General features: G+C 39.5%; 1 protein-coding gene across 3 annotated transcripts in view; it reads left to right on the plus strand.

Annotated features, from left to right (window-relative positions):
• cdk6 (cyclin-dependent kinase 6) overlaps positions 1-25,779 on the plus strand; it is a 51,547-nt gene that overhangs the window by 17,204 nt on the left and 8,564 nt on the right. For all 3 annotated transcript variants that reach the window (XM_024259613.2, XM_024259632.2, XM_024259622.2), the window contains 2 exons: positions 1,152-1,319; positions 20,870-20,979. In XM_024259613.2, coding sequence (XP_024115381.1) covers positions 1,152-1,319; positions 20,870-20,979 — 278 coding nt within the window. The remainder of the gene's footprint in view (positions 1-1,151; positions 1,320-20,869; positions 20,980-25,779) is intronic.

Below are 25,779 nucleotides of genomic sequence, written 5' to 3' on the forward strand. Positions count from 1 at the left end.
ATACTATTGTGTCAGCACCCCCCCATGCTACACACACAAACACACACAAAAATGGCTAACTGCCTGCCTCTGTCCTATGGCCCTGTGTGTCTGCTGCCATTCTCCATAGGTCATGGCTGAATGGAGATGTAGAAAGGAAGGACTGTTTATGCATCCTGCCGATGGTCAGAGGGCACCCACATGCACTTGCATGCTTTCACTCAGCGATACACATGTTCGCAAATATACTCGTCTTTTACTTTATAGCCAAATGTTCAGATTGTTTGTGTCACGTCGCTCATGGTCCCCAAAAAAACGTGTCTTTTCTAAGGCTAGTACACAAGCAGGCCCCACGCCATTTGCTAATGTTTCTGCTCGAGTGCGCAGGCCTCATTGACTCACACACCAGCTGGTTGGCCACTTAATAGAGCTGTGGACTCTGGTCCTCTTCACTTGTGAGGGTCCTGATAGTGTTTTGGAGCTGTTTGTTTGGGATACGCGTTTTGTAAAAAAGCATATCCTTTAGTAATCTTTTTTTTTTACTTTAACTATGTCACTTACCTAATACTTGCATGCAATAACATGAACTGGATGCATAAAGTTGCCTGGATGATTCAAGAACAAACAGCTGAGGTAACAACTATGCTGAAACGGCCTTGCCACCATCCCTCGCACTATTTGTTTACAGGTGTAAGACCTGTTTGAGTTTCAAAAGAACAAGTCTAAGCTAGTTTGGAAATGGTTGATTCCTGCTTACAAAAGTTTGTTAGTATGTCATAGATGCAGTGCTACTTGAAGTCACTGCTGACTGAGAAAGCAACCAAGAAACAGTTAAAGCGTAGAAGGACAGCTGCTCGCTAACGCGGATCTGTTCTCGCACAAAGCAGGGGCCTAACTCTGCCTCTGTCATTTGTGTGTGTGTGTTTTAGTCAGTTATCAAACATCTGCCACAGTTGACAAGAAAAGAGATAGGCTTCTCCTTGTTAACTCCCTCCACATTTCAACGTCTTGTTGCATTTGTACTTTGGCCCTTTTTGTTCAGTAAATGTACTCATATCATCTGTGCAGATGCAATAACTGAAATCATCATTTTTGGTAGATCATATTCATCACCAAGTAAAAAATTCTGTTTGTATTTTTTCTTAAAACATTTTTTGATTTTTCATTTTTAGGATATGATGTACCAGCTGCTTCAGGGACTGGACTTCCTGCACTCGCACCGTGTGGTTCACCGTGACCTTAAGCCCCAAAACATCCTGGTCACCAGCGGAGGACAGATCAAGCTGGCGGACTTTGGGCTAGCTCGCATCTACAGCTTCCAGATGGCTCTGACGTCTGTGGTGAGTTCGCTGCGATCAAACAACTTTGGCATAGAGCAGGGGTGGGCAAACTTTTTGACTTGTGGGCCACAAAGGGCTCCAAAATTTGGCAGAGGGGCCGGACCAGGGCCAGATGCGTGGTGTAATCCACCTCATAAGAGAAAGAGATAACATCCATTCTGGATGAAATCATGTTTTCTGATTTTAGTACTAATTACACCAATGGTTTGATGTTCTTCAGGGACAATTATGGCGTCGGAATAATCGGAAAAATGACAGTTCGACTGGGTAAATACAAAAAAATGACAATTCTTCCAACAATACAAACATGCAGAATAACTTCCTGTCCCTTAACAAAGGTCAAAGTAATATATAGTGTGCAATAGGGAAAATAATATAGTGAAATTAAAGCAAATAAGGATTATCATCTGGTTTGCGGGCCGGATAAAATAATTTAATGGGCCACATATGGCCTCTGGGCCCTAATTTGCTCACCCTGCCGTCAAGTTTAGCCTCTGTGGTTTTGATTAGGGGTGTATGTATATAAGTCTGTCGATACGATACATATCACAATACGTGTCTCACGATACAGCGCGTATCGTGAGACTGTACTTCTGTAATTCTGAACCATTTGCTTTGAAGTTCATCAGAACTTTTGCTTGAAGCTCCGTGCATGAGCCAGCTACAAAGCATCACAATCCTTTTGTTTACATGATACTGGTTGCAAAGTCAACTAAGTATTACTCGTCTCATAACAACAAAAACCGTGAGGTTAACTGAACATTTAAGCAGGTTCTCGTGAGATCTTGTTGTGTAGAGCTGCTCAAAGAAGCTAAGTGTGCGGTAAAACGCTGAAGGACGCTCGACTATAATAAAATATTGTCAGTATTTTTAAGTATCACCAAACAAAATATCCTGATATGTCTATTGTCTATATACACCTCTAGTTTTGATGGGTAAGTATTTTCTTACCCTGATGCCCTGTGGAGATTTGGTCAACCAAGTCCACTAAGCATCTCCTGGATGCTTCTCATCTGATTCTAGTCTTATTTTTTGCATTTCTGATGTCGTAAAACTCGCCCACAAGTATGAGTTTTTGTATTTATCAGTTATTATCTCTAACTGACGACACAGCAAAGTCTTGATTCACACAAACACATGGCTTGAACTTTTCTCCCTTCTCCTGGGAATGGGACAAAAAGCATCCAGTGTTTTGTCTGGGCACTTACAGGGCATCAGTTGGTATCTCAAGAGGAGCGCGCCAAATGATAGGATTTCTCTGTGTAAAGTGAGAGCCAAGTCCCCCCTTCATGCAGTGTCTCAGGAACCCCTCAGTGGCTGTCACAGAGCGGGACGGAGCAGGCAGGAGGAGACAGATAGGCCTCCCTTCTCACTGTCGGTGCTTTGATGTGCAACTGTTGAGCTCTGGTATCTGATGACTTGATAATATAGAGAGAGAGGCAGAAGGGAAACTTGGGAAGAGCTCAAATTAAGAAGCAATGAGACAATAAATGTGGGCAGCACCAGATACTTGGGGCTTTTTTTTTTATGTAAGCCTTTATGATAAGGTCTTTTAAACTGCTTTGCATTCATGCACACACATGCATTCATGCCTTGTAGCACATTAGCGATTTTCCCAGCCTGGACTTGTTCAATTCATTTGATAAAGTTATAATGGTATGAAAAGCGTGTCGAAGCAAAAATGAAAACTAAGAAAAATGTATTTTTTGAAATTATAATAGCTGTGAACCAACTCATAATTTAAAATCAAAGAACTGCTCATCAAATAGCAGCTTTTTTATGTGAGTGACTGTAATCATGCATCTGGAACTTAATATAAAAAAGAGACAATAACAAGTGCTGTCATGTGATTTTTTTTTAATTAAACCAGTAAAAAGCCTCATTTGAGGTATTTTATTCATTTAAGTTTGTAACTTTGTAGTACAGTAAAAGAATAAAATACAACTAAAAAAGTGGTTTTGTTTGGTTTCCCTAAAACAGGAGTCTGCAACCTCCAACATTTAAAGAGCCAATCAGATCAATTTCTCACCAACCACAACTCAGCCATAACCACCCAAAGTCTTACAAAAATAAGACACTCCTTCGTATTTATGTTATTTTTACTATGTCGATAAATATCAATCAATTATTGGGTTTTGGTACATGAATAAAGTGTAATTTTTTTGAGAAAAATATCTGTTTTGAAATAGATTACAACTTTTGACATGACTTCCTTTCAAATTAAAAGACAGGATCATCTCCAATTAGTGACCCTTACTGTGTTTTTTCTGGACCAAACAGCACATTTAAAACCCTTGAAACAGTCCACTTTATAAACCGGCGTGTGTGAATCCTGGTTGTTCTTACTGACTGGTTGTACCATAGTCGGGAGTTTAGTGGAGTGATACGTACAATTCTTTGAATGTTTCTTAATGATTTGAAAAAAGTTTGACTGTTGTGCATCATAGTCCTTCTTAAAAAGTAGGGGGTCAAAGATCCACACGTGGCTCCGGAGCCTCATGTTGCAGACCCTGGCCCTAATATATCAGACTTCCAACCTTTACTTTTACACCACCAAGAGTTATATTTCTTTAAATCTCAATTAAGAAAAAAAAAAAATAATAACAAAAAATCAGGTTCAGTGCTCATTCAACTCATAAAAAAGTAGGGACACTTTTCTCAGCAATCCAAAAAATATTAATACCATAATACATGTTGATATACTTTATTCCACAGTTTACCCGTCAGATGCGAGCAGCCCTCCATTAATTTATGATAACGAACACTTGTCAGGCTTTATTATCACCTACATAATAGATAATAGTTTTGGCGTTATGTGATTGTTTTTGGTTAATTCTGTTGAGAACTAGGAAGTCGTAGCTTCATGACGCCACAGTAGCAACGCAACACGTAGATGAACGGCGAGACTTGGATGAAGAGCAATGTAAGAGGCGTTTTCAGCGGAGTATAAACAGTTGGACCTCTGTGTTTTATATTTGAGAAAACGCCAATTAGCTTGTAACACTACAATACAACAAAGAATTACAAACAGACAAAAAAAACAGGGGAACAAATGTTGTCTTACAGAGTAAAAAGAGAGTTTTTCTTTTCTTTTTTTATTCACAGTGTGAGTCGTAATATATGTTTATCTCATCCGAAGTGATTAACTTCAAAGTCCATGTTAGCCGCGGAATCTTAACATCTGCATATTGCATCGTTCTGACAGGAAGAGAAAGAAAGACGTTCAGAAACAGAAAAAAAATATATAACATAACTCCTTTTACTCTGTAAGACGACATAACAGTTATAAACCAGTTTTTTGTTTGTAATACTTGGTTTTAATAGAGTGTCACAAGATATAGTTATAACTACAATTAACACGATTAAAAAAAGGCAAAGCACTCATTTGTTTGTAATTAATTAATTGATCACTATAAACAAGCTTATTTGACACCCCTAACAATAATTTTTATCCCTAACTAGTTTGCCGTCTCGCAGTTTTGCTGATTTTTTTTTCAGTGCAACTTTGTCCCTTTTTTTTTTTTTTTTTTTTTTCCAGTTAACTGTGTTCTGCATCCTGATTGGTTGTAGATTTTGTTAATTAGTCTAATCAGTACGAAATGCGCACATTTTGCCTTATTCACGTGAATCTTCGACCACAATCAGATTTTTATTTTCATTCTATAATACTGGACTTATTTTTCTATGATAGTTTGAACTTAAAGAGTTTGAAGACAGAGAAAAGTGTGAAAATGTTCACGTCTGTTAGATTTTAATTTAAAAAAATCCTATTTTAAGAATACAAAAGCATCAAACTACAGTATAAGGCCTATTTAAACAAAAGTTATGCAAAAATAGTGGATTTTAGTTACGTAAGCTCCAGGAGAGCATTCTCGCTGCTTTAGAAAGCTAGAAATATCATTAACTACTAAAGGAATGCATGATGGAAATATTACAAGATGAAAAGCAACAAGTGTCAGTTTAGTCGCTTTTGAAGTGGAGTTGCAAAAGGTGACTAGGAGGCCTCATCTCTGATGACCTCTGGTAGATCATTTCACAAGCAAGGAACAACATGTGAGAATTGGACCGAGAAAGCCTTACAAGTAGACCTGTCACAGCCCATTATAAATAGAAAGTACAGCTGAGAGTGTATACCTATAAACGTGACTTCAGGTTGACAGAAACTATTTGAATTCCACCCCAGCCACCAGCTAATGATTAATATAGTAGAATCAGCTATTTTAGGTTCATTAGGAACTTGTGCTAGACCGTCAGCAGAGCAGGTTCTGAAAAACCATCCAAGACATGATTGAAATGCACCAAACTGTGGGTGTAGTTTTCCTTGAATTGCTTGTTAATGCAGTAAATCAAAGTCTTTGAAAGGATTGATAATGCTCAGCTTTATATTGATTCAGAAGACCTGCCGAATGGACAAGATGATTTATGTAGCCAGGTATGGGTATCATTTGGATTGTATCCAGTGCTGGTGCTGAACCAGTACTTTTGAAATGGTTCTGATGCCTTAATAGTGCATTAAAATCTTCTTCTGCTCATCCGGTACTGGGTCTCAGGGGCAGCAGTCTGAGCAAAGATGCTCACTTCCCTCTCTCCGGCCACTTCCTCCAGCTCCTCTGGGGGGAACTGGGGTGTTCCCAGGCCAGCATAGAGACATAGTCTCTTGCGTGTTCTTGGTCTTCCTTGGGGCCTTCGCCCAGTGGGACATGCCTGGAACACCCCCCCGGGGAGGCATCAAGGAGACATCTGGACCCGGCTTGTTCCAAAAACATTCAAACGTGAAGAAGGAGGACCCCAGGGTACCAGATACTTTATTTCATGCTTTATATGATTCTCACTGATGGTCTTCACTGCAGTTTTGCCTCTCCAGATGCTGAATTAAATATCTATTTCACCGCCACAACGTTGGTCTTTTTTTGGAGTATTGCACTTTTATCCATCAGGTCGCTGAATGAGCGACTTCCTCTGAAGTGCAACCAAACTTTCACTTGCTTTGGCTTTGACTGAAGCTCAGTGCACCTTCACCCATTCTTATACGAGCCCGCCCACAATCACTGGATGGAATTGTACAGCATAGCTGAATACAAGCAACTGACGCATCTGAAAAGGAGCGTCTAAATCAGTACTGGCAGTTCCTTACTTCTCTGTACTGGTACCAATTGGCATCGACCTTCAGCGTCCACCCCTAAAGGAAGCATTAGTTAGATCCTGTTTTTTCTGGCATTATTTTTATTTTGTAACTTTTTAGTATTGGAATGGAGACAACCATTGAGCTAATTAACATACAAATTGATTTAAAAACTCACAGCAACCCCTGGTTGCTAAAAAGGGTCAACCCACAGAGACAGATCAGCAACATCACACTGTTCATTTATACATGAGGCAAAAAAAAAAACCCAGAGGAACTATTAGGACTAATTCTATGATTAGGACAAGAATTTCCTGAGTTCACTTCTGAGATCCACCCCCCTGATTGGTGGTAATTGCAGAAGAAGGTTTCATTGCGTCATGTTAGACAATTTATAATGTGGTTTCACTATGGATTTTTTTTTTTTTTTATGACTAAACGGGAGAGCTTTTTGTTGAGGTGAGAGTGCCTCTTGGGGAAATACCGATTAGTAACACATCAAGTCCCTGAAACTACTCATGCACCCAAGATATGGTTCAGTTACATTTGCACACACATTCGTTTCCTTCCTCGGTTAAAAAGGTTGGACCACATAGATTTGCATAACTGTATTTTTTTTTCTTGGATCTGTTTTCACCAATAGTCTTTATAAAGAGCAAAAACAGTCCTGACGAGGTAGAGCATCTCCTTACGTGACTAGGGTTGGAGTTGAGATGCTAAATCTATTTAGTAATGAGGTTTTGGCTGGGGTGTAAACAATGGATGGAAGTCAGCGCAATTTCCCAGTAAGGATAGTTGTGCAAGTAAGTGTGTGTCAGTGTACGTTGTGTTTGGTTGCTGAGCTCTGCAACGTGAGGTTGTCGGTTCCAGATGAATGTTCTTGCGTCTGGAATCCCCCTGGAATCCCCCCTATTAGCCCGAAACCCGCACACAATCTCCCTTCAAAAATTCTTTGTTTCCTCTTGCTAATAAAAGGACAAAATCTTTGCTGTGTGCAGAACGCAGACACTGAAAACACTTTTTCTTCAAGAGGATCTTCCCCTTTGCCCAACAGACCAGCAGTTACTGATTTAGTCACCAGTGCCGCTGTTATCGACACCAATGCGCTTTGGAGAACTGCTCTTCTTGCTTAAGCAGACAGGGCAGTCTTTGAGGTGAATCATTTAGAACTCGTAGAATGAGACAATAGTCGAAGTCAACATTTGCATAAAGCCATCAAAGAGTCCCTAACTCACTTTTTTCCCCCCAGTATTGCTAACTGAAAGTAGCACTCTCATGTGCTGAACTGATGATTTACCAGCACTGCTTGAACTTCTCTTTTTGTGATGAATTGGCTTTCTTGCCCAGCAACAGGGCCGCCTGTTATGTTGTCGACAAAGTGTGTGGTCAGTTATATATGTAAAAAAAAAATATGAAATTTGGAGTGAACGCATGACTGCATTTGACTTGTGGTTCCATCAGCAGCACTAACAGACTGTGGTCACATTTTTTAAGGAAAAAGAAAGAAGAAGTAAATGTAGAAAGACCTCACAGGTGGTCTCCACTGTCGGTAGAGGTTTTGCTGACTCTGGTCCAGATTGATCCTTTAGGCTACGGTCAAAAATACAACTGCCACCGCACAATAGGGAGGCGTTGGGATTTTTAAGATTTTGTGTTGTTCCCCACTTTTTTTGAAAATCGTTGGCTTTGTCATGGATGTAGACGTGCAGAATGGCTCGGTTTTCATTTGTCCTCCAGACTACTTGGTGGTGGCTCTTGATATGGATGGCCGCCATCTAGAGACATTTAAACTTCGTCCAATCTGGGTTGCTGGCGATCCAGCTGCCATCGACCTGTCGGACGATTTCATAATGAACTGCCACGTGACTTTGAAATGTGCACGGGCGGCCACTGAACCATGTCAACTAGAGAAAAATCGTCCACAAAATTCTAACTTTTTCTTAAAACCTTTGCCGCCATCGCCTCATGGGTAAAAATGTTGAATATGTGACTATAGTCTTACTAACACACAGGAAGTTGACTGATCTATCAGAGACTCCAGATTACCACAGATCTCCAGCGTTTTCCTTTGGCCACTTAAATGATATAAGATGTTCTGGTAGTCACAATGCATTTTCAATTAAATTTAGATTTATTTGCAAAATATTCTACTCTATCCTTTTTGTTGTTAATGTAAAACAGTTTTGACCTAATTAGTGACTTAAACTGATCAAAAATGCAAATATTAGTAACAAGATATGAATTCTTACTTTGAAAAGTAACAAATAGGCTTGCGTTTGTCTAAATAAAAAAACAAGAACATTTAATTTAAAAAAAATCGATTGGATTTGCTTAATTATTGTTATATTTCAAAATGAATTTAATTTAAACAATTGATTTTTTATTTTTTGCATCTTTCTCTTCACACTTTTCCCCTCTCCCTTCTCTCTGTAAAAAAATAAATCAAAATTATAATATAAGTAATATTTATAAATAAAACACAAAATGGACAAATTTGCACCTTCTTCTCAGTTAAAACTAGTCTGGTGAGGTTGATCAGCACACACTCCAAGCAGAGATGCCTATAAGTCTTTATGTGTCAGTCAAGTTAAGAGAAATTAAGTTAAGTTTGGAGTATTACTAATAATAAGTAAAATATTGCCTATTTTTGAAAATTGCATCATCCATCCAACCATCTATTTTTAGAACTCGCTGAATCCTTTTCGAGGTACCAACACACATATGGTACTGGGTTAGGAGACTGGTGCGGTCTGGTCCTGGTATCAGTCCCGGAGGCTAGGGAGCCCTGATTTAACTGGATCAGCCAGCACGTCATTTTGGTTACTCCCAAAAGTCATTTTTTGCCATGGAAGATTCCTTAGCCATACATCAATATGTAACGACTTGAGAATGAGCATGTGTCGCACACATCACCATCTCACACATTCACACCAAGTGACAATTTAGAATCCTCATTTGTACCTAAAACATTACAAAGACCGGGATCGGCCTCCCAACACTGAACTGCATATGATGAATGGTTTTAATATCCAGCGATATTAGTTAAACCTACTAACAAAAAAGCCTAAAACCCCATTTTATCACTTTCCTTTTCAAACATTGAACAAGCTTTTGAAAAAAAAGATTCCCCCTTTTGTTCTTGAGTGATAGTTGAAGGTCACCAGTCTGATTAAAGGAACTGGTTAAGCTGTAACTGGCTCCACTAAACTGTGAATGGAAACTTAATGAGTGAGCTGAGATTTCGGAAACACACACTTCAGTAATACTCAGCATTTGTTCGGGTTTATCAGTAGAGGTGCAATTTTTAGGGAAAAATTGTGAGGCAAAGGAGGTTCACATGTGTCAAAGTCATGCCCTGGGGGCCGGATCCGGCCAGCGGGGTAATTATATCCAGCCCTCCAGATCATTTTATATTATTATTAACGGCCTGATGTTATCTTGATAACACATTGAAGCAACACTACAATCATGGAGGCTATGAGATCTGTTAGAATGACTTCTGGCTTTTATTTATTAAACTTAGCATTTTACATCATAGCGTTACTGAATAAAATAACTGAGGGCAGAACAGAATAAAGCAGCTAGACAACAAAACACATTAACAAAACACGCTCTAAAACCCAATCCGCCCAGACAGACAAAGGAAACGATATCCCACTGTTTGGCTCACGACCTATTGCGTGTTTTTGGCCCCCTTTGTGATTGCGTTTGCCATCCCTGATTTAGACCTTCTAATGATGAAACTTACATCCCTTTGACATTTGGGAAAGTAAAGTGTAAAGCTACATTCTCATGACCTCGGCCTTGCACATTTAAGCGACCACTTCCAGTGAAAAGTCTATGTAAACACGCATTTTAGGCTTAAAACTCTCTCAAGAGAAGTTTTGGGCTCTACGTACAAAAGTAAGTCCTTTGAGGGTTAAACCACGTTGACCAATCAAGGACTGGGATTTGGTAGTGATAAATGGATGATGCGTCGCTTTTCTGCTTCAAAATCTACTGGAATTATGTTGATCGTGTGAACGGTTCAAATGTTACAGCGTGTAAAATTTTGTGTTTAAGCGTCGTCGGTGACGCCTCAGGTGTTAAAGGGTTATTAGTTGGGTTTTGTGTCAGGCCGGAATTCTATGACCCCAAGGCCCAATCCAAATTCTTCCCTTCTTTCCAGCCCTTATCCCTTCCCCTAAATTTAGCCCTCCAGACGGAGAGTTTTGAAAAAATAGTGTCTCATATTTTGGACGTCACTTTCGTTTCATGGCGTCACTAATAATCAACAGTCCACTAGCGATAGCGCTCAAATATACATAACAACATTGATTTTATAACTTTAAAAAGGTCACGGTACAACAAGAAGTCATTGCTTACATTTGAATGTAAACTTCTGAAGAAAAGCGTGAAGTGGTTTACCCTTTCAACGGAGGACTTTGGATCCTTCCGCTTGGAGGGTCGGGTTTAAAAATAAATATTCCAGACACACTTGTACTAAAATGCCCTTTTAAATGGAGGGGTAGGGAGAAGGGAAGAATTATGATTGGGCACCAGAATAGAGCTGTGAAAAAGCAAGATTCACCAGATAGATGGCAGACATAAGCTAGTAAACAATAGAGAAAGAAGCCCCTCCCTGTCTGTCCAGTGTGAACACCGTTGGTGTGAATGTAGCTTGATCAAAATAATTCATTGTGACAAAATGCAAGGGATGAGTTTCGACAAGTACTTGAAGAACTTCCTGTCGTGATCTACAAATCCACATACGGGGGAGGAATGGATTAGAGGTTAAGTTAGATTTGTTTTCAAAACATAAACCTAAAGCTACCTATAGGGTGGGGGGTCTTTTTTCCATACATCCATACAACAACATCTACTGCAGTACAAGACAGTCCGGATGGTCCCATGAAGCTCATTTACTTAACCCTCGCATGCCTGTCATGTGCATGCTGTTCACTGTCAAATTGGATTTAGCCCCCAAAAAAGTTGATAGCCACCAGAGTATCATTTTAGAATTTAGATTATAAAAAGAAATAAAAAAAAGTGATGCTAAAGTTTGAGGATTAGATTTGCCTTTAAGTGTTTGTTTTTTTGGTCTTTACGTCTTATCTTGAGCACATCACCACACAAGGGGTTTTTGGACTCTGAGTCAAATCCTTCATTATTAAAATGACTGAACTACTTACCGTTGTGATTTTGTAAGCATATTTACATCTTTTATTTGATTTTAGAGTCCTAACTTTTACCCCCCACAGCCTTCTGTAAACTCCGTCACTGCTGTCTGTGCTGAATAGTGAAACCGTTATCTGCTCCAAGGTGTTTTCCCCATGTTTCCCCTTCAGTCTGCTCTTACCAGAATAAGAGACTTCTATACATACTGAAACCTCTCCATATTTAAGTTTGTAACATGTTTTTGAGACGGTTCTTTTTGCCCAAGACAGACAGGAAAAAAGGCAAGCAAGCAGTGGCGAGAAGAGGAAGGAGGAGGGTGGGTGGGGGGTGGCGGTATTGCACTGCACGCAGTTGAGCACGTGCACTCTGGGAATGTTTAAATATCTCCTCAAACAGTTCCACTTAAGAAAAAAAAAAAACGTGAAAGAAAAGTCATCCTGAATAGTCTGTAAACATTCACACACTCACATGGTATAGAATGTAATATACTAGAATGAATCCCATCATATTTTTAGACCACACAGACCTTTTTGTGCTTAAACTAAAAGGGTATCCAATTGTTACGTATGGATCCACAAACCTTTGAGTTAATGAAGAGGAAATAAGTCACCTGCGTATCCAAACCGACTCTACAAGCAACAGCAAACCGAGTATTAGCCGAAAAAAGAGGAAAAATGACAGCATATATCAGGAATTTTCCAGTTAATGATGTGCGGATGTGGTAGCACTGGGGAGAGGGAGCCACTGACTGTGCTGTCTTTGTTTCGTTTGCTGTGGGCCCCGTGCAGCATTCCTGTACGCTGTGCATACTTTGGCAACAGTTGCAGTGCCCCCTTTTTTCCTGTCGTACTGTATACAGTCTGTGTGCTGCTCTTGCATTTTTCGCTCCCAGGTCTCTCGTGCTTCCACCCACGACCCCTCCGGTTGACTTTACCTCCCCCCCACCGCCTTCGTTCCGGCTTGACCTTGTGAGGCGACGGCGTCTGAGTTGTCCTTTCTTTGCTAAAGTAAAGGAGAGAAAGTGAGGGAGGAGTGAAATAATGGTGTTTATAACATGGCTGACTGCTGAGGCTTCGAATGGGGCCCCTCTGGAGACACAACATCACAGCCTGTGCCCTACTGTACTTTGAGTGCAGTTCTGTGGTTATTATTAGCACATCCGCTTTGCCTTTCCCATATGTGGTCTACCTAAAGACTCTATCCTGAGATTCTCAGAGGAAGACTTTCATTTATGATGGAGCCGTTAAATCCAGGATTAAAACTCATCCTGGTTGGGCTTTCGGAAGAACAAACTGCACTTTATCCCACTTCCTGTTGGAAGGTAAAAGTGCCCATCGTGCCTTTTTTTGACTTGCTGAAGTCATGTTTTTGTGCCTTGTGCTTGTGAGTGTGCAGAGGGTACATGTCTGTGTTCAGGGCTGCTCTTTCATCCTCCGCTTCCTCAGTGAGAGGGAATGTAAACATGGGCTTCTGGCCAAACTCCGCCAACTCCATCACCTCCAGGCCACGAGCTCCTGTCATCTTCAAGGCGTTATGTCATTTTGAAGGTCTCCATTAGACTGACTGGAGGGAAACTCTTAAGCAGAGCATTGAAAAATGGGATGGGAGACTACAGATTTGCCCATATATTTCTAGATAAAAGTATTAAATCAAATGCTTTGACAAATACGATCGCTATATTCTCACTGTTTGCTGATTTTTTTTTCTTTCCTGCATCCTGATTGGCTGTGCACAATTGTCAATCAATCCCCTTCTATGGAGAGAAAACAGTGTCACCCTGATTTGTGCATCTTGATTAATTATCTGTGCATATCTGTTTAAGAAGGTGGGAAAATGTCAAGTTTTCACCAGATAATATTCACAATTTAAGTTCAAAGTGGCTAATAAGAAAGCTCTCATGACCCAACATTCTGGCAGCATTTAAACGCATCACTTATGGACAAATCTTGGAGACGTGAAAAGAGCCTCACATCAGATTTGTGCGTAACTGAGGTTTTGTGTGTGCGTAACAAGAAATGTGTGCATGATTGTTAAGGATTTGTGTGTATAGTTAGTTGGAAGCTGTTGTAATTTTAAGTTGTGCATGTCACAAACAGGCAGACATCTGGTTTCACTTGCAGTGGGTTTATTCGTTTAGACAGCTGAAAGTCCACAAAGCTAAATCAGGGTCAGACATGCAGAGGTCAATCACAAGCATGGGATCATCCAAAAAGAGACTGGAGTTGTCAGAGTCCAGGCGAGGGTCAGGGTAGGCGGCAGGCTATCAGAGATAAATCAGGGTCAGAAACAGAAGATCAAGTTCAGGTATGCTGGCAGGGTGGCACAAACAATACTTCCCACTGAGTGAGGCTCTGAGCAGTGCTTAAGTCTCATGTGGGTGATTGTGCGCTGGGGTAGCTGGGAGATGTAGTGCAGTCAGCACTGGGAGATGACCAGAGGGGAGACAGAGGACTGATTCATGACAGTGCATGTGTAAATGGTATATATATATATATATTTTTTATTTCATAATTTTTATACTCATGCACAAAATATATTGTATGAGTTACAAATCGAGAATTATGCACGCAGAAATCCAAAGTTACGCACAAATTGAGGTGATACTATTTTCTCTCCATACCTCTCTGCTGTGTCTCCTGTATAGACAACACGTTCTTACTCTCTCAAGCTTGTTAAACTTAAAATTGATTTCCTTGGGTAAAATTATCTACTAATAAGAGCCAGTTTTGGTGTTTGACTCTACTTGTAAAGCTTTGATAATGTCGTTGGATTTTGGCTCTTGAGAAACTTGGTAGATACTCTGCATAATTACTGAGAACGGTAGTGGCCTGGATGCTGTGGATAGCTTGCATGCACTAAATACAAACATACTTTCCAATGAAGAACTTTAATCAAGGCTCATATGCATGTCACCGTTTGTTTTACTGTTGGTGCACGTTGTATTAGCAGGTCCGGAGGATGCACAGCGACCACGCTCAGATGTCTGCCTTGTGTTGTGAAGTTCCTCTGGGGCAGGAGAAGCCATTTCCTCCCTCATGGGAAGTAAGCAAGAGAGATCAACAGAGAAAGCTGCAGAGGATGGTGCTGGGGGGTGGGGGGTAGGGGGGTATGCTTTCAGCAGAAAGGAATTCCCAGAATGTTGTCCTTTAATCTGGAGTCAGCCTCACACTCTCTCCCCGTCTTTCAGCCTAACTTTTTCACTTTTCTCATTTAGTTAATCTGGGGGTATTTGTTGTTTTTTTGTTCCGAGGAAGGAAACATCGGGTTAGAAACGCAAAGGCAGCAGCCGAGAATGTAACATTTATTTGTTCTATGTGTGACTCATGCGGTGTACTGTACATGGGAATCTGTATCCGCTTTCATGCCACCAAGATAGAAGGAGAGCAGAGGTTGGAAGTGAATCAAAACAGAGAAAAGTAAAACAACCAGACTAAAGAATTAGGAATCCAAACATGGTGGGAGGAAAAGAAGGCGAAAAGCACACGCACACAAAAAGAAACAAGGCTGGAAAGTTTTTTTTCTTTCTTTCCCAGGACAGCAGAAGTGTTGCTGTAATCATCTTTGCTAAAACAGTTGTTGTGCTCATTGTTCTGTGGTGACTCAGACCAATACCTGTTGTAACAGTAACACGGTAGCAGAATCAAGGTTAAGCTGAATCCATTCCTGAGTACGTTAGATTTCGGCTCCGCTGAATTTCATGCTAGTGTGTTTTAGATACCATGCAGAGAGTGAAGGTTGCAGGAAGAAATATTTTTATTGAGTCTTTATTTGGTTAAATTGGTCAAATAGTTGGAAATAACCTGTTTGTTGGATAGCAGAGACGCTTTTCATTGGTACAGCCCACACACTCAGTTGTGCACTAATCCTACATCTTCACCAGAATTGTTTGCACAATTTTTATACAGTTGGTTTAAATAAACCAACTGTCAAATTTGCATCAAACACCTTTCTTTCGACGCACCTATAAAAAAAAAAGTTACGTAAATTTCACCATCTAGTGCATGAGTTGCGTCTGAATGACGGACGCTTTTAGCTGTACTTCTGTCTCTCCGTGATCCAGTTTGATTACTTGTTGTCCCACTTTAGAAAAAATAAAAATGAGAAAAAAATTAGACAATCTTTTAATTACTGAATAAAATTATTACAATTTTTAGGAATAGGACACTTAGATTAATCTCCACTGAATGTGTCAGTAGCACGTCATGCACCAAAGCTGAGTTCCTGATTGGTTGACGCGACATATCTTCATTGCCACTTTCAACTTTGGAACTCCTGACGCGCCACAATGCACTAAACGTACTCCTGCCAGGCTCATCCGCTGCGCCGGCGCACAAATCAAGCCGCGGGACGCCTTATCACATCGGTACATTGACATAACATAGAAACTGGACGCCCCTGATGGGCGACTCGCGTTCAATGTGATTGTACTTTTATGGCATAGAAGAGGAGTCTGAAATGTGAGGTTCTTTTACCCCTCCACTGTGGTTCTTTGGTTGAAGAAAAACACTTAAATCATTGTAGTTTTTTGGACTACAAGGCTCATCAAGTGAAACAAAACAGTCAAACTTTATTTACTTGAAGCACAGTATGTCTCACTCCTCGCGTTTCCTGACTACAGTACCCATAATCCTCCAAGCATCACACTTTACCAAAGTCGTTTTAAAACGTTTTGACCGATTTTGGAGTGGTGTGTACCACAGTAAATAAATTAGAAATCAGTAAGCACAACCAGAATTCCTCCGTAAGGCGAGCCAGATTATAAGGCGGATTTCTAAAAAATATGGGAAAGGTCACTTACTGTATTTTTCAGAGTATACTTTGCGTTTTTTTGCATTGTTTGGTTGGGGGTGTGACTTACTCAGGTGCAATTAAAAAAAAAAGGAAGAAATAGGCGTTTGTTAGTTTTCCCATCAGTATTAAAATTTTAAAAACAAAGCAGCATTATGCCGGGCTTGACAATAAATGTTTTCTTTTTATCATAGTTTTTCTCTTTTTTTTTGTGCTCCAGAAGGACTTATAGTGTGAAAAAACAGTTCTGTTTTACAAATTTCTGTCTGACGTTGCATCAACAACAATAAATCAAACTGATTGTTGTTTTTTTCTCCGCTGACATAACCCTATGTACTACTACTACACTTACTGCATTGAGAGGATCCTATATGACATAAAATGTATTTTATTTTGAAAGGAAGTCAAGAAGCTCTGTCAAAAATGGAATCTATTTTTTCTTTAGTTTATGTTTTAATGATGCTAAAACAATAGTTAATTTATATGTATCATAACATAGTAATGCAAATTAGTATCTTATGTTTGTAAAGAGTGAAATAAGATTTTGTGGCTTCTACTGGGTTGAAGTCATAAGACATTGACCTGAATGGCTCTAAGTGTTGAAGGTTGCAGACTCCTGGTATAGTATAATTGCAAAGGAGCTCATGCTCAAAAGAAATAATCAACCAATCAGACCTTTACTTACTTACTTTTCTGAAAATAGTAAATATGTCATCAAATTTGACTTTGGCATGAACACATGTGCTGCAGAGCAGCTCAGTGAAGTGCAAGAATAGACAGCTAGTTTTAAAAAAATGCCATAAAGGAAGTGGTGAAGGTGTCATTCTAGAGTGATTTAAGCTTCATTTATCTTCATTTGTCTTCCTGCGTCCCTGCTAGTATTTGCATGCGTTAAGTGTATGCTTTAATCTGCAGTTTGTGGCCGCGTTTTCGAATAACTGAGGCGGCTATATGAGGTCTGTGGTTCTTCCTAGAAGGCTTTGTATGTACTCACAGCAGCACACTTCACTCTGCAGGGTATCAAATCTATGCAACAGACTGAAGGCATTTGAGCTGACGGCTGCAAAAGCTATAGGAACGTGACCAGGGGTTTGCTTAAAAAATGACTAATATTTAAATATTTTAACAGCTGCATGTCGTTGTAAAGACAAAATCAATGATAAAATGCACAAAGTAAAAGAAAATGACGCTCAGTATGTTTTTTTTTCTTTTTGCTCTACACTTTAAAAATATGAATGGACACTTAGTTGAGTTTCATTCAGGATTTTTTTTTTCTCTTTAGGTTTCACTCCTAAAATTTTTCAATGACCCCAACAGTCAGTGTTCACACTGAGCGTGTCTTTCTCCGGTCACATGTCTCTGCCGATTCATCTCAACGGCCTCAACTTCCGCTCTGTTTCGACTGAATCAGGAAGCAGAGATGAAAGTATCACACATCTGCAAAACGGGTCCTATTAATAGTGTCATCGAGTTCAAAAGAAACGCAGAAAAAACTCATTTTAACCCATTTGTATATGCATTGGTTGTCCCTGTTGCCTACTGACATCAGTATACTTCAAAACATATCCTAAGTGAAGTTTTTAGATTTAAATAAGAATGTTTTATGATAACATTTTTAGATTTTATCTATTAAAAACATGATTTAAAACCAGTATTTTAATGGCTTTGTCAGTCTTTTAAAGTCATGACTTTGTATTGGATTTTTATGGCTTCTTCTTTCATATGTTGACACCACTGAAATAAATACATCTGCATTGGATCTGTGTTTTAACTCTACAGTGGAATTACCAGAACATTCTCACTCCCAACTCCTCATATATGGACCTATGGTTCGGGCCCCCTCCGCGTCACTATGTGACATTTTGGGAGTCCCAAACTCGTTGTTTTTTGACGTGCTGGCTGTTCCCATTAAATCACGGGTTCCCAACCCTTTGGACGAGGATCGGTACACTATCCCTAACTCTGTACTGGTTCCACGTCCAGTACCACGTACTGAGAGTAAGGGACACGACAACAAAAATAACAAGTTTGGGACACCCAAAACCTCAAAAAGTGACGTGGAGGTGGCGTCATATACGTCTATATGTGATGAGTTGGGAGTGAGAATGTGAAGAAATTACATACCAAAAATAACCTGCAGGGCTGCACGGTGGCGCAGTGGTTAGCGCTCTCGCCTCACAGCGAGAAGGCCCTGGTTCGAATCCCGTCTGGGACCTTTCTGTGTGGAGTTTGCATGTTCTCCCCGTGCATGCGTGGGTTTTCACCGGGGACTCCGGCTTCCTCCCACCGTCCAAAAACATGCTTCATAGGTTAATTGGTGACTCTAAATTGCCCCTAGGTGTGATTGTGAGAATGAATGGGTGTGTGATTGTGGCCCTGAGACAGACTGGTGACCTGTCCAGGGTGTACCCCGCCTTCGCCCATCAGTAGCCGGGATAGGCTCCGGCACCCCCGCGACCCCGAAAGGGATGAAGCGGTTAAGAAAATGGATGGATGGATGGATGGAAATAACCTGCAATAAATAACATCCAGGAAGCAGTCATCTTGACTTTTTACATTAATTGTAGATGTTTTAAGGCTGTAAAACCCATCACTACACAATGTAAAGACTTTTCTTGGACAGACATGAACATTTTCCCATTAAAAAAATCTATAATTTAACCCTTTAACACCCGAGATGTCGCCGCTGACACAAACTCTTTGACGTACCATAACTCTTCAATCATAACGTGAATCAGTTATTATATCAGTGCAAAGCTGCTTTCCTCTGAAACAGTCAGAATCAACTGATTTATATTAATTGCGCAATCGACTGAAGAGTTACTGTAGTCAAAGGAAATTAAAATTATAAACACACTTGATTCTTCATTGAAAAATAAGTTAAAATATTAAAGAATGAAAACAAAGATTTGATCACGATCAAAGATTTACACATTTTTAGCAAACTCAAGGTTCAAAAAGTCCTATTATGTGGGCTGCAGTGGTTCAAGCCTTTTAGGGAATCTATCCTATAGGATATAAATATATTAATGGAGGTTCTCATTTATTCAAGAGACAATGTCTTAAAGTTGAGTCTGGATAAGAAGACTCGACCTCAAGACGATTCTAGCCTATGTTCAGAATGTCTTTCTTGGTTTGTAAAACATAAAACAAATAGATCCCCCTGAGATAAATCTGACACAACATGAAAACTGAGATGTTTTAATAGTTAGACATGAAAAAGGATAAAGATATGGATGGAGGACTGATCAAGAAGAAAATAGACTATTAAAGACATCATTTCTAGCACTAAACAATGTTAGTTTCTCTAGTATTTGTTTCAAGTTGCATCATATTTTAGTAGTCACAGAGATGGAAAAAATAGCAAAATAATAGAAGCAAAGACAGGAATTAACTTTTGAAGGGCAAATGGGATAGCTGCAGGGACTCAGCAGAGATACTCATAGAATAGTCTACACTTTTTAGACTCCTGCTTGTGTCAATCAAGAACTGGTGTTGCAACCTCAGCTGCTTCTGTTGCAATTTTCTGTTTGTCACAAGTCTGCTGCAGAACAATGAAAGTGTCCCAAAACTCTTCAGAAATTAACTCTGAATGCTTGTGAGTGCTTTATTATGACCAGAAACAAAGTTTGAGGACGTGTGTTAATGATCCTCAAAATAAAATTGTAATCTAAATAAAATCTTGAGCTTTTGTGAACTCACATTCATCGTTTTTGAGTATTTTAATATAAATAAAACATAGGTACTTGTAGTGATGTACTTCAAAGTTTAGCCATTTCTTGAGTGAGATTTACACAGAGCTGACCGGAACTAGAAGTATCTTGGTGTCTTGTTTTGATTCTGCAGCAGACCCAAATATCCAGATAAATGCTCTGCTGTGTCTGAACAGGGAACTGCAGCCAGAAGCTGTTGGGGAGAAAAAAATCTGGAGCTGAGGAAAGCACCTGGATCCAGTCCATTCTCTTACGAAGGGTCATTGAGTTTTGTCTGGAGGCTTTCCCTACTGTAGCTATAAACAATGCTGATTTCCTGCAGGCCATGCACACTCTCTTTGAGAGGTCCCTGAGGAGTTACAAGGACAAATTTGGAAACCATGCAGAGTGTGAAGTGGCACAAAATGACTGTTGTTATAGGGGTTTGATAGAAGACAGGATAAATAACTGTGCCATGATATCCTGAGTTATATTGTCTGGATGCATTCAACTCAGCAAAAATGCTCTGAGAGTGTAGTCATGTGGACCTGCTGTGGAAAGACTTTGCGATGTCAGTAGTGGGAACAGAAACATGTCCTGCCAGATATGATTTCATGTATTACGTAAGACTAAGATGGGGCAAAAAGAAATACTTAACCTTCTGTGTGAGGGTGTGTGCAGGAGCCCCCCCTTGATGGTGACATTTACCCAGTGCAGCTGCACAGAGAACTGCATTGATGTCTTTGCGTTTTTATGGTCAGTTCTTAACAGTTTTCTGCTGTTTGTTGCAGGTGGTGACTCTCTGGTACCGGGCCCCAGAAGTTCTGCTCCAGTCCAGTTATGCTACACCGGTGGACCTGTGGAGCGTCGGCTGCATCTTCGCAGAGATGTTCAGGAGAAGGTGAGGTCTTCAAAGCAGTCTCTCCAAATAGAAGTCTGTTTTGTTCTTGGAAGTGCTTCTGAAAATTGCATTTTGGATATCATCTTGTGATCTTTTGTAAAATTGGTCTTTTAGTTATGATTATCCAGTTTTTAGCCAAAATAAAATGTTTTCTAGGACATAGTTTCTGCAGAGTTCATTAGAAATGAGATGTGGGTGGGATTGTTTTAACGAAGCCCATGTCCTTCTACCCTCACCGTTACTGAGAGCTCTCTGTTTACATGCTTTCACGCTAGCTTACAGCCACTCACACCCCCAAACCAGTGCAACAAAAACGACAAGCAACATTAGAGCAACAGTTCTTAGCATGATGCCTGCTGGGATGTGGAAATTAAAGATAGACCAGAGCAGGGAGCTTGTGTGTGCATTTTCTACGTCGCACAATCCTTCTCAAGCTACAATTTTCTGTCTGCTCCTGAATAACAAAGATTTGAATAAATAAATATTCAGAAATGCAATTTTGAGCTTAGTTTTTTTAATGTACGTCCTCCATCAACAGAAAAAAAACACAATTTTCTCAGAGTGGGTCGTTAATGATTTAGGAGCAACAGCTCATCTAACTGTGTGGGATTGAAGGTACTGATCAAGTCAAAGTAGCTGCATATATATACAGTATATATGTATATTTATATATTATGGTTACCATGGTGTTCACCAAATAGTAACTGCTGCTCACCAGATAGTATCTGGTACGCACCGGATAATAGCCAGGAAAAAAAAAAACAGATACTATCTGGTGCTTACCAGATAGTACCCAGAATTTTTCTTTACTTCAATTTTCTTTTTTTACTTTGTTGTCTCTTTAGTGGCTCCGTATTACAGACCTTAAGTCCACTAAAGATACATTTTTGACACAGTGGAAGTTCTCAATACAGACTTATTAATTATGAAATAATTGACTTAACAGTTATAGACAATAATGCAGAGTGGTCAGCTGTTTTAGTTCAACGCTGGAGCACAAATCTATAATGTAGAAAAGAAATCCAGTTAAGTTAGTATTCTCCTAAATCATCTAGATGAAATGTTGTGCTAGAGAAAGTCATTCTCCTCACCTTCTCTCTGGGTTGTTTACTTCATGTTCTTCATCCACTGAACTGCATTTTTTAAAACAATTATCAGGCAGACTGGACAAAATGGATGCTAAAAAGCTACTCAAATACAATAAATATGTTGTTTGAGTTGTTCTTTGTTTGTGTTTTTGTCACATTAGTTGAACTGAAATGACCTCTGAACCACACGTGGAATTTCACTGAGTTTATTTGAACCTGAACTGCCTTCATCATTTTGTTACTGCTAGTTTGTTTTTAGTTTCTTTTGACTTATATTTTTAATAAACATAAATGAATATTCATATAGATTTTTGTTTTTATCAAAATTAATAATTTTGTCATATCAGTAAAATGGAAAGATGTGAAAAATAGCAATTTTGTGTTGTGTTGTTTTTTTTACAGCCACATGGCTAACAGTTTTTCTTTGCTGAATCTACTTATGATGCCTTGCTCATTCAGGACCTAATGTAATCAGACCAACATAATGGAAAAGGCCTGACATGTTACTGCTCAACAGTTCTTGCCAAAACGATATTAAAAAAATCTGTGCACAGCAGCTGTTTGTATTGATATCTCTGTAAACTAGGCAAAAAAACTAAACCAGGCATTCATTTTATAGATATAAATGCACCCGCTATGGTTTTAGCATATCATCCCAATGGCAGGGACTAAATCAAGGGAGAATCAGACACCATTAAAGCTCTATTTAGTGTGCTTTGCTCTTTCATTTTATTAGTAAGTGTGATCCACTCTACCACCATCTTTTTTTGTTGTTATTTCAACACTGAAATGTGGTGACGGCATGTGAAATAAACGTATGGGGTTTATTTTGCTCCTGAAACTTTAGGGGTTGAATTAAAAATATATAATTTTCTTGGGGGGTAGTATTGTTTTCATTTTACAAATATTTTTAATTTGCAACAAAAATAGTAATGAAATGCCCATTTTTTTTTCTTATTGAAAAAGTATTAAATGCGTAGAATTATAGACAAATCTCTACACATTTTGTTCCCTTTGGTTGTATTTCACAGATGTGTTTCAGAAGGAATCATGTGGGGGTTTCTGAAAGGAGTCCTCTCCTCAAATGACCCCTGTCAGATGCGCGTGGCGTACCATGTGCAGTCACATTTCAGTTGGCTTATCAAACCATTACAGTAACCCTGGCTGCCTGTTGTGGTTGTAAAGCAAGCCAAGAATCTGCCTCTTGGTAAAGGTATTTGTCAGTTTGTGGTGTAACGAACTTGTAACACACTTGAGAGCTGTTCTAATAAAAAAAAGAAAAAGGTAGCCAGCTTGAGGAAGTGTGAAAAAGACCAACCTTCCTCCGTCCATGGATGAAGATGTGAATAGTCATATAGAAGCACGGTGTCAGTGGAGGTGCGTCTGTTAATGAACAGTTGTATCAGCGCCTGATCATGAATGTTTAAGGAGATAAGAGTAGCGCTTAGTGCCATGCGGAACAGCCCTGCTTCCTTCCCCAACCGCCCTGACACCCCATCACTCACTGCAACCCAACTTCTACTTTTCGGACTGAAAAAATGTCACACGTGCTCAAAGAGTCACTGTGGGAAACGTATGTTTATGGGATACCGTTATATCAGCGTCCTATCAGTTCTAAAACCTTTAGTTATCCTCAGATGTCAGCTACAAATTAATTTTTCAAAACATATTCTAATCATAATTAATACTCCTGCATCTTCTCAACGGCCTCCTTGTATTTATCTTACTACTCTCCATCAGTGTGAGTCTCAGCTTTGTGCTCCAGGATCTTCCTGCGATCTTTCTCCAGTTTTAGCTTGGTGATAGCCTCCTTGCTAGTGTAAATGGACACATGGACTGTGAGCCTTCCCTCTCTGAATGACTTATGTCTTCCTATTTCCAATCTGCTACCCTTTGTAGTGTCCATGAACAACCTGGACTTGATCATCTTGACGTATGGGCACGGCCCTCACATTGCACTTCTATCACAGCTCCTTAGGCAGGAGGCTTGACATGAGCTTTCTCCTGGTGTGGGATGGGGCCTTTGTGGTTCTTAAACTGCATTTACACCGAACGCGATTCGCGCGGCAGGACTGTCCACTCGATGTACAGATGCGATCGGAGGTCCTTGTGCGATTTGAGTGTCTTCGCCGCAGTAAAAAAATCAGAACTTTGGTGAAGAAGACGCATTGCATCAACCAATCATGGACTCAGCTATATGAAACTTTATGATATTTTTCTTATTTGTATCGAGACAATATTTAAACGATCCTCTAATTTTATTCTTGTTTGTATTTTTCCCTCCTCGGACTAATGCGAGACTGCATATCGTCAAATTGGATCACAGAGAGGTGGAAGTACCGCTGAAAGCTGCCATCATTCAGACGCAGCTCTTGCAGCAGGAGTGAAGCTCACCGTACTGGGAGAGTCTCTGAATGATCTCAACTCAGACACGGAGATGTGATTACTGAAGTTTTTGTAGAACTCTTCAAAAACCTGATCTCTCAACATCATTATACTTATATACACATTTTTTAACACCTTTTTGTTGAGCAATGAATTTGCCGCTCATCCACATAGATGTGTCTGATTCTAATTTGATGCACAAATTACATTCTGCATGAACGCAGCTTTACAGTGAGAAGACGTTAAAAATGGATTCAGCTTCATCATGCCGTTAGGGCCTTTAGAAAAGAGGCCCTGAATACAATTCGTGAGTTAGTTAAGCAAGAGCTGAGTCCAAAACAAATCCAACCCAGTCTGCAGGTCATTAACATGTTTTTTAAAAACTTTGTTTACAGTACCCATCCTTTTAGTAAACATCTATTTGACCATAATAAGGATAAACCTCCTGTAACTTGTTACCTTTTTTTGTAATCCTGCCTCCTTTAATCATCCTGCACCTTTTCCCTTATCTTTAACGTCCAACAAAACATGTATAATTGACATAAATAAAGTTTAGCCTGAAGGGGTTTATACAAATATATACCTCATGTGCCCGAAGTTTTATAACCCTCTATTGAAACAGTAACTTTTGTCCATGACATGACATACAAAACCAAAAAAAAAGCCAGCTGTCGTATTGCATGAGACTCGGCTGAAGCTGTGAGTGACAGTAGTTTATTGACTGGTTTTCTAGAGCCAAATTAACAGATTTCTCTGTAAATGATTAATGAAGCAGCATGCTCGTCTTTAGGCTTTGAATTTCTTTAAAAGTAGAAGTATTTCTTGCAATGATTTCCTTCCTTTTCAAACAGGAAGTTGTGCTTTGCTAAGCTTTAATGGTTGCTATCAAATGGAAGCCAAACACAATCTGAGGATTCTGGACAGAAACGTTTCTTTCTGTTAACTAATTATGGTTGTGTTCAAATTTCTTCACTGCTCACTATTTAGTGCACTATAAAGGGCGTTGGCCATTTTGTTGGGATGTCAGAATTTAGAATGAAAATTTCTCTGCAAAAATCCATTTAACTTTTTTTCCTCAAAGTAATGTTTCTGAATTAAACTTCCATCATTGTTAAGTCTATGCAGGCTGACCTAACTGATAGATGCAGCAAAAAATAAAAAAAAAACTTTTAGTAGGCCTGGGCTCTACTAAAAATAAAAATCCTCATGTTAAGGTTGTAGCCTGATGGGAAAAACTAAACTACTCCGTTTAGCTATTGGAGGACACAGTTTAAATGACTTTTGTCATTGTAATATTTCTTAAGTTAATGAGTCAAATAAAAAAAAG

This window comes from Oryzias melastigma, linkage group LG11 (genome assembly GCF_002922805.2).
Source record: "Oryzias melastigma strain HK-1 linkage group LG11, ASM292280v2, whole genome shotgun sequence".
NCBI classification, from domain to species: Eukaryota; Metazoa; Chordata; class Actinopteri; order Beloniformes; family Adrianichthyidae; genus Oryzias; species Oryzias melastigma.